Source organism: Panthera uncia, chromosome D1 (genome assembly GCF_023721935.1).
Source record: "Panthera uncia isolate 11264 chromosome D1, Puncia_PCG_1.0, whole genome shotgun sequence".
Lineage (NCBI taxonomy): Eukaryota > Metazoa > Chordata > Mammalia > Carnivora > Felidae > Panthera > Panthera uncia.
In genome coordinates, this window is record NC_064808.1 from 54,892,402 (window position 1) to 54,906,545 (window position 14,144).

General features: G+C 49.3%; 1 protein-coding gene across 1 annotated transcript; it reads left to right on the forward strand.

Moving 5' to 3' along the window:
* The first annotated feature begins 932 nt into the window (after positions 1 to 932).
* Positions 933 to 14,144, forward strand: DNAJB13 (DnaJ heat shock protein family (Hsp40) member B13). Its single transcript, XM_049652153.1, has 8 exons — positions 933 to 1,479; positions 6,075 to 6,178; positions 7,205 to 7,366; positions 9,790 to 9,947; positions 10,958 to 11,071; positions 12,191 to 12,304; positions 13,159 to 13,235; positions 13,817 to 14,144. The coding sequence occupies exons 1-8, from the start codon at positions 1,412 to 1,414 to the stop codon at positions 13,968 to 13,970; spliced, it is 951 nt and encodes a 316-aa protein (XP_049508110.1). The 5' UTR covers positions 933 to 1,411; the 3' UTR covers positions 13,971 to 14,144.

Sequence of the window (14,144 nt, forward strand, 5' to 3'; positions counted from 1 at the left end):
GAAACAGACTTTTTTTTTTAATATTTTTTTTATTAAAAAAATTTTTTTTAATGTTTATTTTTGAGATAGAGCCGGCAGGAGGCAGAGACAGAAGAGATCACAGAATCCAAAACAGGCTCCAAGTTGTCATGTCAGCACAGAGCCCAATGCAGTGCTTGAACCCACAAACCAGGAGATCATGATCTGAGCCGAAGTCAGGCACTTAACCAACTGAGCCCAGGGTCCATAACAGACTCTTAACTATAGAGAAGAAACTGATTGTTATCAGAGAGGAGGTGGTAGGTAGATGGGTGAAATAGGTAAGGGGATTAAGTAGTGTACTTGTGATGAGCACTGGGGGATGTATGGAATCGGTGAATCACTGTATTGTACACCTGAAACTAGTATAACATTGTATGTTAACTATACTGTAATTAAAAATTTAATAATAAATAAAATGTCACCAAATTGAATTAAAAAAAAAACCCAAACCCTGATGTATTATTATTTATGATAAACATACCATACTCAAGTAAGCTATTAATAATACAGGAAATTGGGTATGGGGTATATGGGAATTCTATACTGTCTTCCCAACTTTTTTGATAATCTAAAACTATTCTAAAATTTAAAATTTATTTTTTAAAAATCAGCAAATGCGGGGCGCCTGGGTGGCTCAGTCGGTTAAGCGTCCGACTTCAGCTCCGGTCGCGATCTCGCGGTCCGTGAGTTCGAGCCCCGCGTCGGGCTCTGGGCTGATGGCTCGGAGCCTGGAGCCTGCTTCCGATTCTGTGTCTCCCTCTCTCTCTGCCCCTTCCCCATTCATGCTCTGTGTCTCTCTGTCCCAAAAATAAATAAATGTTAAAAAAAAAATTTTTTTTTAAATCAGCAAATGCATTTGTTCTGAAAACTTTTTTTTCTTTTTCTTTTTTTTTTTAATTTTTTTTTTTTTTTTTAACGTTTATTTAGTTTTGAGACAGGGAGAGACAGAGCATGAACAGGGGAGGGTCAGAGAGAGGGAGACACAGAATACGAAGCAGGCTCCAGGCTCTGAGCTGTCAGCACAGAGCCCGACGCGGGGCTAGAACTCACAGACCGCAAGATCATGACCTGAGCCGAAGTCGGCCGCCCAACCGACTGAGCCACCCAGGCGCCCCTGTTCTGAAAACTTTTAATTAAAACTAATTGCTACTTTCTTAAAAACTCTTGAGAGTTTCTGAGTTGAATGACCTTTGTCAGGGTCACAGGATCAACCGTTTTTCCAGTTCTTCGATTGGCTGTTCTGTGAGGCAGAGGTGATGTCTGCTTGGGCAGGAAGGAATACAACTCCCAGAGTGCCCCTGTGCGGTTGTCAGGAGCAACCAAAGAATGCAGACTAACAGCCCTGCTGGAGTCAGGATTAAACAAGGACTGACTGCCTTGCAAGCCAGCCATGGGTCAGGATTATTACTCTGTGCTTCAGATCACTCGCAATTCAGAGGATGCCCAGATCAAGAAGGCGTAAGTTGGGACGGGAGTGAGGCTTTAGGGGTGTGCTGGGAAGGCCCCACCTTTATCTTTTCCAAACTGAGCCTTCTTGCACAGCCAAGTGCAGCCAAGATAAACCTTGTTCTTCTGTTGCTTCTTGCATACATACCTACAACCTGGGTTTGGCCTGAGTCAGAGTTCCCAATCCATAATCCTTAACCCCCTATGCCCTGTTTCCCTTCGTGGGTACCCTGGTTTTCTTAGCAATAAAAATGGGGACAAAGAAGGCATTTGAACTTTTTCCTTTGCAGAACCAAAGGATTAAGAACAGGAGAGTGACCTGGCCAGATGGATGTGTTTCAAATTTTATTCTGGCTGTCATACGAGTTTTTTTTTTTTTTTTCAAGTAGGCTTTTTTTTTTTTTAAGTTTATTTATTTATTTTGAGAAAGACAGAGACAGCATTAATGGGGGGAGAGGGAGGTGTGGGCGGGGGGTGGGGGTGGACAGAGACACAGGGAGATGAGAATCCCAAGCATGCTTTTGCACTGTCAGCACGGAGCCCAATGTGGGGCTCAAACTGGAAACACTGCAAGAGTTGAAACCAAGAGTTGGACACTTAACCTACTGGCCCACTCAGGCACCCCAAAGTAAGCTTTTTTTAAAAATGTTTGTTTATTTTTGAGAGAGAAAGAGAGAAGCAGGAGAGAGGGGAACAGAGGACCTGAGAAGCAGGCTCAGTGCCGACAGCAGCAAGCCCCATGTGGGGCTTCAACTCATGAACCGTGAGATCATGATCTAAGCCAAAGTCGGATACTCAACCAACTGAGCCACCCCGGCACCCCAAAGTAGGTTTCTTCTTAAGTAGCCTTCACGCCCAGCTCAGAGCCCAACATAGGGTTTGAACTCACAACACTGAGATCAAGACCTCAGGGTCTTGATCTGCAGGGCTTGACTCACGAACCACGAGATCATAACCTGAGCAGAAGTCAGATGCTTAAGCAACTGAGCCACCCAGGCACCCCTGTTTCAAACAATAGTTCTTAACCCTTCTCTCTTGTAACAACTCTAAGAGATGAGTCATGTATAACACAGTCTCCTATATGGGAGTAACTAGGTTTTGACAAAACAAAACAAAACAAAACAAAAATGCTGGGGCACCTGGGTGGCTTAGTTGGTTAAGCATCCAACTTCATTCAGCTCAAGTCATTATCTCACGGTTCATTAGTTGGAGCCCCACATCGGGCTCTGTGCTGACAGCTCAGAGCCTGAAGCCTGCTTCAGATTCTGTGTCTCCCTCTCTCTCTGCTCCTCCCCTGCTTGCACTCTGTCACACTCTCTCTCAAAAATAAATTCACATAAAAATTTTTTTTAAATGCTAAATGTATATAATGAATAGAAGCACCACAATGATTCCTAATTGCCTAGCTATTAACCTTCTCAGTAGCTCTCATTAAGCCTACCCTGCTGCATCCAAACTGTGACTCCACTCCATCTTGCCCACTCAGGGAAACAGAGTGAGGGCACTGCAGGGCAAATCTTAAAACCACTCAAGTTTAGGGGCGCCTGGTTGGCTCGGTTGAGCATCCAACTCTTGATTTCGGCTTGGTCATGATCTCAGGGTCATGGGATCAAACCCCCTGTTGGTCTCTGCACTGGGTGGGGAGCCTGCTTAAGATTTTCTGCCTCTGCCACTGCACACCCCCCACACACACACACTCTCTCTCTCTCTCACTAAAAAAATGAGACAAAAAACTCCACAGAAACTACTCAAGTTTATCTGAAAAATAAGGCTCTTCTCAAACCTACTTACCTTTCCTTATTGATAGAACTTACTTGGAATTCTCCCCATACCTGACTTTGACCTTTGTAACTGAGAGGGCTGGTTTCAGTGTCTCAGGGAAGTGATGACAATTGTCTTTAAGTTTCTGAAAGTAGACAATGTAGATAATCTCTGTAAGGCCTCCAGGGGCCGAATCAGAACCTTCAGAGTCATAGGACAGCAGATCTCACTCACTAAGATGAGATGTTGCTTAAAAGTCAGAGCGGTCCCACGGTGAGATGGGCTGCCTTGTGGGACAGTTAGTTCGTGTCATTCATTTCCTCACTGCTGCTCAGTGCTAGGCACCAGGGACACAGAGAAGTAGACACAGCAACTCAAGGAACCCAGGCTAGTGGGAGAGACAAACCAGTCAACAAACAACTGGAGTGCCAAGTGCTAAGTTTAGGGATCAAAGGCACTGGGGACTCGGGAAGGGGAGTCTAACCTAGAATGGAGACTGCAGTCAGGGAGGGCATCCTGGAGGAGTTGAGCCCTGAGCTGATTGTTGAAAGATGAATGAAAATGTGCCAGGGGGAGATGGGAGGGAGGGTCTGGAGAGTGGTGGGTGTTACAAGGGATGGGAGTAGAATGTCAAAGACCTGAGCAATGCATTGTAGGGAGTTTGGAGCCTGGCCAGAAGGGCAGGAGAGGCCATGGGAGTGGGGAGGGAGAGCTGTGAGTGAGAAGGCCAGAGAAAGAAGCAGAGGCTTGAATCTTAGAGATACAGATTTTATGCTGAAGGCAAAGGGAAACCAGTGGAGGGATTTGGGCAGTGGAGTGACTTGGCCAGGGGGCATTTTAGAAGCATCAGATTAAAAAAGACAAATCAGGGGCGCCTGGGTGGCTCAGTCGGTTGGGCGTCCGACTTCAGCTCAGGTCACGATCTCGCGGTCCGTGAGTTCGAGCCCCGCGTCGGGCTCTGGGCTGATGGCTCGGAGCCTGGAGGCTGCTTCCGATTCTGTGTCTCCCTCTCTCTCTGCCCCTCCCCCATTCATGCTTTGTCTCTCTCTGTCTCAAAAATAAATAAACATTAAAAAAAATATTAAAAAAAAAAAAAAAGACAAATCAATCTGGTGGCAGCACACGGAAAGGCCTGGAGAAGGAGAACACTGAAACAGGAAGCCATGGTTCTGCAATACTCCTAGGGATGAGGGGGCAGGAAGAGAACACTGGGGAAAAAGAAAAACTGAAATGCCCTGGTGACAGGTGGGCTGGGAATGGAGGGGATGAAGAACTTGGGAGTTGATAATGCTCAGCATTTTGGCTTCATTGCCTGGGCAAATGGGCAAAAACTTAAGGAACGAAAATGTGTTTCTGTCTGGGTTCATTGAGTTTGTGGGGCCTGTGGGACACTGGAGAGCAGATACCAAGATGGAAGCTGGATGCCAAGGTCTGGAGCTTAGTGGCCTGGTTTCAGATAGAAATTTGGGAGTGGTCAGCGAGTGAGTGATGCTCAAAGCCTTGGGATAGACGAGCTTGTGCACAGATAGTGTGTGGAGTGAGAAGAGAAACAGCAGGAGGGGTCACCAGCATGCAGGGTGTGAGCAGGGCAGAGGAAGTGCACTCTGACCCAGTGGAGGGTATGTGGGGTCCGATTTGTACTCAGCCACTCAGGGGGCTGTGCTGATGCCCTCCTTTGGCTCTTTCAGACCCCCCTCCCCGCCTTTCTGCACCCTGCTCTCTGCGCTGGAAGCTGGCCCATCTGAACCACATCAATAGACGCCCTGGCCCTCAGACTTCCTAAATGAAAGCTAAAGAGAGCCCACAGCAGGTGATTGGCAAAGAGGAGAGTGGGGCTGGGGTATTTATTCCCAGCTCCCTTCCTCTGAGAGCGCTTCAGGTTGGGTATCCCTTAGCTGAAGATGACAGCTCCTGCCAAGGGCCCCGTCCACACACACTCCTGTGGGATTTCTCCCTTCCCACTCCTATAGGCTCAGGGGTAGCCAGGGTGACTCAGGGCTCCTGGCCTTGGGCTACAGCACTGTCCAGCATGGTTATCCTCCCTACCTCCTACACTTTGGTGAGTGGTCCCTTATTAAACTCTGCACAAATCACCCAGTTCATGCCAGCTCTTTCCTCTCAGAACACTGATGATACAGATTCTCAGACACTATAGGCATCGCATCACTGAGTGGTGGGATTGGGTAATACAGAAGCAGGGAAACGAATGAGCACAGAAGTGAGAGATGGTAAAGGGACCTGACGTGTGCCAGTGCCTCTCCGTACCAGGCCCTTTGACACCTTATTTTACCTGATCTTCCCAAGAAGCCTGTGTGTAAGTTCAGATATCACGGCAGGATTAGATGTGCGAGAAATGTATGGGGGGAGACGTGTGAGGGTGAAGGGGGAGCAAGAGCATGCAGGCGGCACCTTCAAACCCCAGTGCCGGTCTGATACCTGTGAAAGGGGAGCAGGAAGAAATGGCTGGATGGAGAGAGCTGCAGAGTGGTCTGGAAAAAAGTAGCTGGGCTGATAGATGGGCGTCCTGAAGCAGAGGTTGTGCGTTGGGGGGGTCCTGTGTCCTAGGGGGACGCGCCAGCACCAATATCCCCACCACGCTTAGGCACTGGTTGGGGCAGCTTGGGGAAATGTAGCCTCAGCACAGACACCCAGGGCGGGCAGCTACACTTTCTACCCACTGGGTTCTGTTCAAGGGCATCTGTGCAATGCACCACCCTGGCCACCACAGCCCTGATTTTATAGCTGGCAACATCAAAGCAGTGAACAGCAGAGCCAGCTCTGAACCATGGTCTGCGCCTCAGGCGCATGTCAAATGCTATGACTTGTATGAATCCTCCCTCCTCTAGGTACCGGAAACTGGCCCTTAGGAACCACCCGCTGAAGTCCAGTGAGCCATCCTCAGCGGAGACATTCAGGCAAATAGCAGAGGCCTATGATGTGCTGAGCGACCGTGAGTGATTCCACCCATCTCCTCTGCCCCACCTCTATTTCGAGACCATTCCTTAAGCCTCTGGGTAGTAAAGCATTCCTCTTCCCTGCCTAGAGCCTGAGCAAACTTAGAAAGAAAACAGCATGAACTGCCTCTCTCCATAGTCACAAACTAAGGTTGATGCAGCGTGGAGAGCCCCTGGATTAAGATGATCTGCTCAGCCAGTGTCAGTAGAGCAGGACCTGGGCAGGTCTCCCACACTCCACACCCCACCTGTCCCCTGCAGGGGTGCACACAGTGAGATGCTTGCTGCCAAGGGAAGAAAGAGGCTGAGGCAGGCATCCCCAGTTACTCTTCCCAGATTACCAAGTAGCTCCAGTGCCACCTTTCCATGGAAGGCATGTCTATCAAGGGTCAGAGAGAGGCTGGTAATTCAAGAATCTCCTGAAACCAAAAGAGTGTAGAAAGTGATTTCCCCACCACCACCTCTGCCCCGGGGCACCACCTGCAAGCGTGCATCCCTGAGGGCTTGTTCTGGAGACTGTAATCACAGATGCTGTGCAGAAGAATAGCCAGATCACTAAGGTTTCCCCAGTCCCGAGTTTTCAAGACTTTAGAGTCCTTAGACTCTAGGCTTTGAAAGCTCTAGAATTTGGCAGCTCTAGAATTCTTAGATTGTAGAATTTCAAGGTGCTACGATTCTATTTACCCCAAATAAAACAGTAGCTACGATGATGAGTTTAGCCAAATTCTAGGGCCATAGCCTCACCCTCAGTCTCTAGATCTCTCCTTCAGTCCTCTTCCCCCTGCCACCCAGCAGGTCTCCACCTTTCCCCATTCTCCTCCCCACTATGGGATCACACCTAGATCCACCCACGGTGAAATTAAACCCCTAACTTTTAGGGTCTCCCTCCAAAGAGTGCCAGACTTTAGAAATAAGGTTGGGTTTGCCCCTTCTCCTCTACCCTGTATCCACCTGCTTCCCAGCCCAGCAGCTATCTTAGTCCCTAATGCCAGCCCCCTCATCAAGGTGACACGTGTCCACAGCTGTGAAGAGAGGCATCTATGACAAGTTTGGAGAGGAGGGCCTAAAGGGCGGGATTCCTCTGGAGTTTGGATCCCAGACCCCATGGACCACTGGTTACGTCTTCCACGGCAACCCTGATAAGGTTTTCCATGAGTTCTTCGGAGGAGACAACCCCTTTGGTGGTAAGAGGCCCCACCTATCCACTTGCTTTATTGGGAAAGGATGTAGCTGTAAAAGATGCTTTTCTTTGAATCCTTTTGTTTTGTTTACTTTAAAAATATATATAATGCATGGTAAAAAAGAAATTATTAAAGAAATAAATTTCAGCCTTTATTCCTTCTCCAGAAGCAGCCACTTACTGTTAACCGTTTATGTATCCTTCCAGAAAATTTCTATGCATTTATGAGCATATATTTATCTTTACCTAAGCCTTTTATCTTATGAAGGGAATGGGACCATATTGTGCACACTGATTTCTTTCACTCAGTATGCCTTGGAGATTATCTCATACTATATTACATAACAGATCTACTTTACTCATTTTAATAGCTGCATTAGGTTTCACTGTACAGGTGTGTGTTAGGTGAGTATATGGATGGATGGGTGGATAATCCCAGGTCCCAGACAAACTGACCAAGAGTTGATTCCTGAGGCTCACAGTCATCTTGCAAGGGCAATTAACCTTCAGACCTGTCTTCCTGGCTCTAGTTATGCAACTCAGAGAGTCTAGATTTTCACTGCCTGACCCCCTGCAGCCCCTTCCCCTGGCTGTACTATAGCCGTTCTGCATTTCAAAAGTTCTCTCTTCCTTTTTCTGCATGTTAATAAGAAGTGGGCCACAGCCCACTGTCTCTCCCCCTCAGAGACCTCTCCCCTGTGCATTTCCTTCACCTGCCTGCCAGAAGAAGCTGAGTTGATAAACTCCATGTGTGACTGTAAAAAGCAAGGGACTTAGGCCTGTTTCAAATCCATGCACTGCCTCTTATGAGCTGTGTGATTCTGGGCAAATCTCTTCACTGCTCTGAAACCTCAACTTCCTTACTGTTAAGTGGCTGTAATAGTCCATTCCTCACACGTCACTAGCAAATGAGACAATGTTTATGAAAATAGGCTTTGCAGACTGAAAAATGCCATAACGATGGACAGGTGCATGAAAAAGAGGCAGCTCAGAGGAGCCAAACCAGAGCTTCTGGGGACATCACTTACAGGCTTGGGGACCCTCAGGCAGTGCCCAAAACTATACTGCTACAGGACTTCACCCAGGGGATTCTTGTGTCCTGTCTGCCTGCAGGACTGAGGGACTAGACCTTCCTATGACCTGGCTGTTGGGGTGTCTACAACCTGACACAGCACAGGTGCTGGGTGAAGAAATGGATTCAGTGATACGAGAGGGGACCAGGTCACTTACAGGCCTCTTGATTAGTTACTATTTCATAGAGGGGTTTAGTGTGATGCTGCCCTGCCCTCCCCCACCTAAAGTTATTATACCATTCTAGCCTGGGAAGTTCATTCATGGCCCTAACCATAAGAGGCAGAGTACAAGGAAAAAAACCTTAATTATGATAGCGACCCCTAACTCTACAAAGTTTACAAAGGTTTTCACACGTAGCAATAAGCATAGTGGTTAAGGGCAGAGGTTCTCATAGTCAGATTGTCCTGTGTTCAGATGAGCTGCGGGACTGTGAGCCTTTTCTTTGGCCTCTCTGTCCAATAAGACAATAGTGTGAAGAACTGAAACCAGCACCTGATGCATAGTAAGCTCTCAGCAAGTTTCCACTTTTCTTCATCGTCTTGTTATTTAATCCTAATGGAAAAAGGCAGATCAGGCATTATTACCCCATCTCACAGACAGAAAAACTGAAACCAAACGACTCCATAGCACTTCAAGAGACAAAGGCTGTTTGCACTGGGATGGAAGGGCAGGGCAGCAAGAGCACTTATGGGTGTAGAGCTGGGCAGGGAAAAAAGAAATTGAGGGAAAAAGAGTTTGGGGGTATGCTGATGAACTCTCAAATTTATTAGGAACCACCCCCTTCCCTACTCCCGTATCAGCTATTGACTTCACAGAAACTTGAGTATGTGGTCTCTAGAGGTGTTGTGCTGGGCTGGACAGTGAGGGAGAGTGGAGTGTGGGGAAGGGTAGGAAGGACTGGAATGATATTACCGTCCCCCCAGCAAGATAACAGCGGGAGTCATTTCTGGCATACCAGGAGCTGCCACCAGAGGGCACTCCTCTCCATCCTGAGGCAGCCAGCCTCGAGGAGTGTTTCCCCAAATTGAGGGGGAAGGGAGTCAGGAAAGTGGGGGAATATAAACCGGATGATGAAGCAGTGGGAAGTGGCAAGCAATGATAACCATTGGATCTGCAATTTAGGACAACTTTTTGGCCTGGCCTAACAGTCTGAGTATGCAAAGTAGGAATGGGATGCTGAGTATTACACTTGGGGACTGAAGAGGTATGTGTGGAGGGGTGTCTGTGTTTCCAAGTCCCTGACACAATCTCTCTTACTTCTCTCCTCTCCTCCCCTCCTCTTCCCTCCCGTCCCCTCCCCTCCCCTCCTCTCCCCTCCCCTCCCTTCTCCTCTCCTCTCCTCTCCTCCTGCAGAGTTTTTTGATGTAGAAGGAAGTGAGGTAGATTTGAACTTTGGGGGTCTCCGAGGCCGAGGGGTCAAGAAACAGGACCCCACAATCGAACGAGACCTCTACCTATCTCTGGAGGACTTATTCTTTGGCTGCACCAAGAAAATTAAGATCTCCCGAAGGGTGAGTACTTGGCTTGCTCCTGCTGGGGGCCACTACCTATGCCCTCCAATCCTCTGAGTCACCTCCTCCATGCCCTTACTGGAGACCTCAGGTATGGCCTCTGATAGAATCATGAAATCTCAGAATTGAAGATCTAGGATCATAGAATTCTAGAATCTGAAATTTGGAAGGGACAATTGAGGGTATTAGCCTGATTCTTTCCCAGTGCAGGAATCCCCTCTGCAGAAGGGTCTTTCCCTTCTCATATCAGCCCCATCCCTGTGGGAAGCCGGATTCCGAATGGGAGGAGTCAGTCCCTTGTGAATTCTGCCCTCTGGGTATTACCAGACCATACCCCCAGGGCTTCATCAGTGTGTATGCCTCAGGAGTAAAGAAGAAACAGTGTGGGGATGGAGGGTGCACTGGGGGACGGTCCCCAAGGGGTTTGATTGAAGACTTTTAGTGGCCCAGAGTCTAGTCCTTGGGTTGACCCTGTCCTATGGCTCAGCCCTATGCTAGACACATGAGCAAAGCCTCCTCACACCTTTGCCCAGCAGAGGAGATGCCAGCTGTGGCACAGATGGCACTCATCTGGGCATGTGATTGGGGAATGGTTGGATGACATAATAGGGAATGCTCAGATATGTTGACCTCTGTGGTCTTTCTCCCTTCATGATTAAGAAACCTGTCAGCCCCTCAGGGCCAGAGCCACTGGGTTGGGAGAGAGGAACTGAGTATGTGTTCACCATGCATCTGTTAGTGGCCAGGGCTACGTGATCTAGGCCTGGAGTTGGGGGCTTGGTCAACTAATGGTGACTGCTTGGCATCTCAGGCCCTAGCCCAATGACATCATCCTAAAATCGTAAGTTCTTGGTTCCAGTAAATGGGGTGAGAATGGGGTTGGCTCAGGGCAGCTTCTCCCTGTTGCTAGAAGATTGCATCTGAGCACAACACCCCCTTGGCATCTTTCTCGTGTTAAAAGGCCAGCTGGGAAATCTGGAGCAAACCTCCCTTCTTCCATCTGGCTGCAGGTGCTGAACGAGGATGGGTACTCCTCTACCATCAAGGACAAGATTCTCACAATTGATGTGAAACCTGGTTGGAGGCAGGGCACACGGATCACCTTTGAGAAGGAAGGGGACCAGGTGAGAAGGAGGGAACTGACTAGGGTCAGTCCTAGTGTCAGTCACCCAAGCTTGCTCATGTGGTGGAAAGACTGAGGGGGAAGGAGGCAATGCTTTCCTCTGCCCCGTGACCCCAACCTAGTAGGGAGACCAGTCTGCAGAGTCGGTGAAATGATCCCCAAAGTCCCTTACCAGGGACAGAGCCTCACAACACCTCTGTGAGTGGATAGCCCAGGGCTTTCCCCCATTTTGCAGAGTAGGAAACTGAGGCCCAGAGAGGGAAGGGATTTGGCCAGGGCAAGAGCACAAGAGCTCTTCCTGATTTTCTTCAGTGCTTCTTGAATAAAGCCCAACTATAGGAGGTATTCAGAAAACACTTATTAATAATAATTTTAACACTGTTTAATATCTTCATGATAATTACTTATTTAAATAAAAATATAAAATTATTGTTCAAGGCATGCTGTATCCTTAGGTCTGAGAAGAGGCAGAGTGATGGCATTTTCAGAGCCAAGAGAGATTAATTCCTCTGCCCATACTTCTTGCTCCCTTTCTCACCTGTGAAACATCTACTTCCAAAACACCCCTTCAGGACCCAGCTCTAATGCTCTGGGCTCTGGGCAGCCTCCCCTGACCTCTCCACCTGGCTCAGGGCCTCTCTAATCTCCTGCCTCTGGGTTCCTTTTACCACAGTCCTGAGCATGCTGAGGACGGTGTGTCTGTTCCCCCCACTAGACTGGGAGCTTCTTGCTGGTAGGGACTGGTTAGGTTCCTCTGCCCCCTTAAGAGACCTTAGCAGAAGCTTGTCAGGACAGAGGTGTGTAAGAAGTTGTTTTCAAAACTTGCAGCTCAGCATTTTACCCACCCCCTGAGGAAGCTTCTGTCCCTCTCCATCTGAGTGAACCCTGTTGGGCATGCTCCATAGAGGAGAAGTAATGGGGGGGGGGTGTGTGGCGCTGGATTCATTGGAGTAGGCTTCTCAGAGGAGGGGCTATGAAACCAAACTGAAAAGGTCCTTCCAGAAAACCTAGTTCAATCTCTTCATTGTTCAGAAAAAGACATGGAGACCAGTAGAGTCAGGAACTTAGCCAATATCACACAGCCAATTAGTCCTTGTCACCCCTTGCCTCCTCTGCCCAGGGCCCCAACATTATCCCAGCCGACATCATCTTCATTGTAAAGGAGAAGCTACACCCTCGCTTCCGCAGGGAGAACGACAACCTCCTTTTTGTGAATCCCATTCCCTTGGGCAAGGTGAGTGGGCAAAGTGGAGGGGAAGTGGGCAGATGAGAGTGAGCAAGCAGGCCTCACTCTGCACTCCCCCCAGTGCCTATGGTGCAGGCCTTCAGAACGTGAGGAGTGCCCAAAGAATCTTTGTGGCTGTCTTCAGGGCCCCTCCATGTCCTTACAATCCAAACAAGGAATAGCACCAGCCTAGACTTTGCCTCCCCTCCCCCACCCTACCTGTGGGCAGTTACTCTGTCAATTCTACCACCTAGTCCCCTTCCGTTCATTCCCAGAGTCAGAGTCTGAGCACCTGGGTCTGCATAGCAGCCCCTTTGGTGGCCTTCCTGCCTCCTTTCCCATCCCCACGCTCATCTGACTGTGCCACACGCCTGTCGGAGCATCTTCACATGGTGTTTAAGGCCCTCCACACTCTGCCTCTGCTGATCTCATCCCCTGCACTCCAACCACTGTGCCCCTGTCCATTGGGAGCATTTTCCCACCTCCATTCTCTTGTTTGTGCTGGGCCGTCTGTGTGGAATGCTGTATATCCACCTTGTCTGACTGGCAGGATCCTCTTCACCCTCATCAACTGCTACCACCACTGTGTAGTCCTCCTGTCCCACTCCACAGTGGTTTGGGGGCCTCTCCTTGGCTCCCGAAGACCCCTTTACTTCCCTCTATCATCATCAGTCTTTCCTACCAGACCGTGAACTCCTAAGGGCAGGCAGATGCCTGGCTCGCTCCCATTAGTCCCTGAACATCCTTTTGTCTGCTTGAGGCCAGGCTCAGGGCCTGGCACCGAATAAGCTCATAAAATGCCTTCTAAACAGAATGGCCATGGTTACCTCTCCTACTCCCACCTGTGGCCCTAACGTCCCTAGGCTCTGACCTGCTGCACCGTGGAGGTGAAGACCTTGGATGATCGTCTGCTCAACATCCCCATCAACGACATTATCCAGTGAGTGCATCTGCGTGGGTCCCAGTAGGCAGAAGAGCTGGCCTGGGCCTTAAGAGGGTAGTGCCAGACAGGTCAGCCTGGGGCAGTTCAGTCCTCACCAGCAAGGACTGAAATCCAGCCCTAACTCTGGCCAAGCTGCATTCACCTGGTAAATGGAGTGCCTTTTTCTAACTTGCACAAGGCCACTACAGAGTCCAAAGATTGCAGGGGCGACCTTTGTTGCCTTCCTCCTCCCGAACGTCTCATTAGTGTTCTGAGTTGTATCCCTCAAGTCCTTTACAGGAAAGGGCCTCTGTATGGGAAGCTTTACTCAGCAGTCCAGCACCACCCCCGACCCCAACCTAGGCTGGAACCTCTATTCCTGGAACCCCCAGTGTAAATGGTTATCAGGGGGCAGGCTGTCTGAATAAGCTGGTCTTCTCTCTCCTGCCACACGATTCTGGCTGAGAAGAGCCACCTGGTGGAAGCTGGACTGACTGCCTCAAGCCTGAGGTTGTGTGAGCATGGGCAGCATGGGATCTGTCAGAGAGCAGTGTTGGGGGGCCCTCTCATTTCCCTTCTTTCATCCTCCCCTGTCTCAGTCCCAAGTACTTCAAGAAGGTGCCAGGTGAGGGGATGCCACTGCCTGAGGACCCCACTAAGAAAGGGGATCTCTTCATCTTCTTCGACATCCAGTTCCCCACCCGCCTCACACCCCAAAAGAAGCAGATGCTGCGCCAGGCATTGCTGACATAACTGGTGAGCTGAGGGCTGGAGCAGAGGAGGGGAGGAGAAGGCCAGCTGGGCCTTATCCCATTCCTGTCCCAGGATGTGCAGGTGAGCCAGCCCACTGCACAGATGTGACATGAGGATGGGACAGCCTGGGGTTTTTAAACTGACACAATAAAGATTTCCTATCTTCCAACTGCA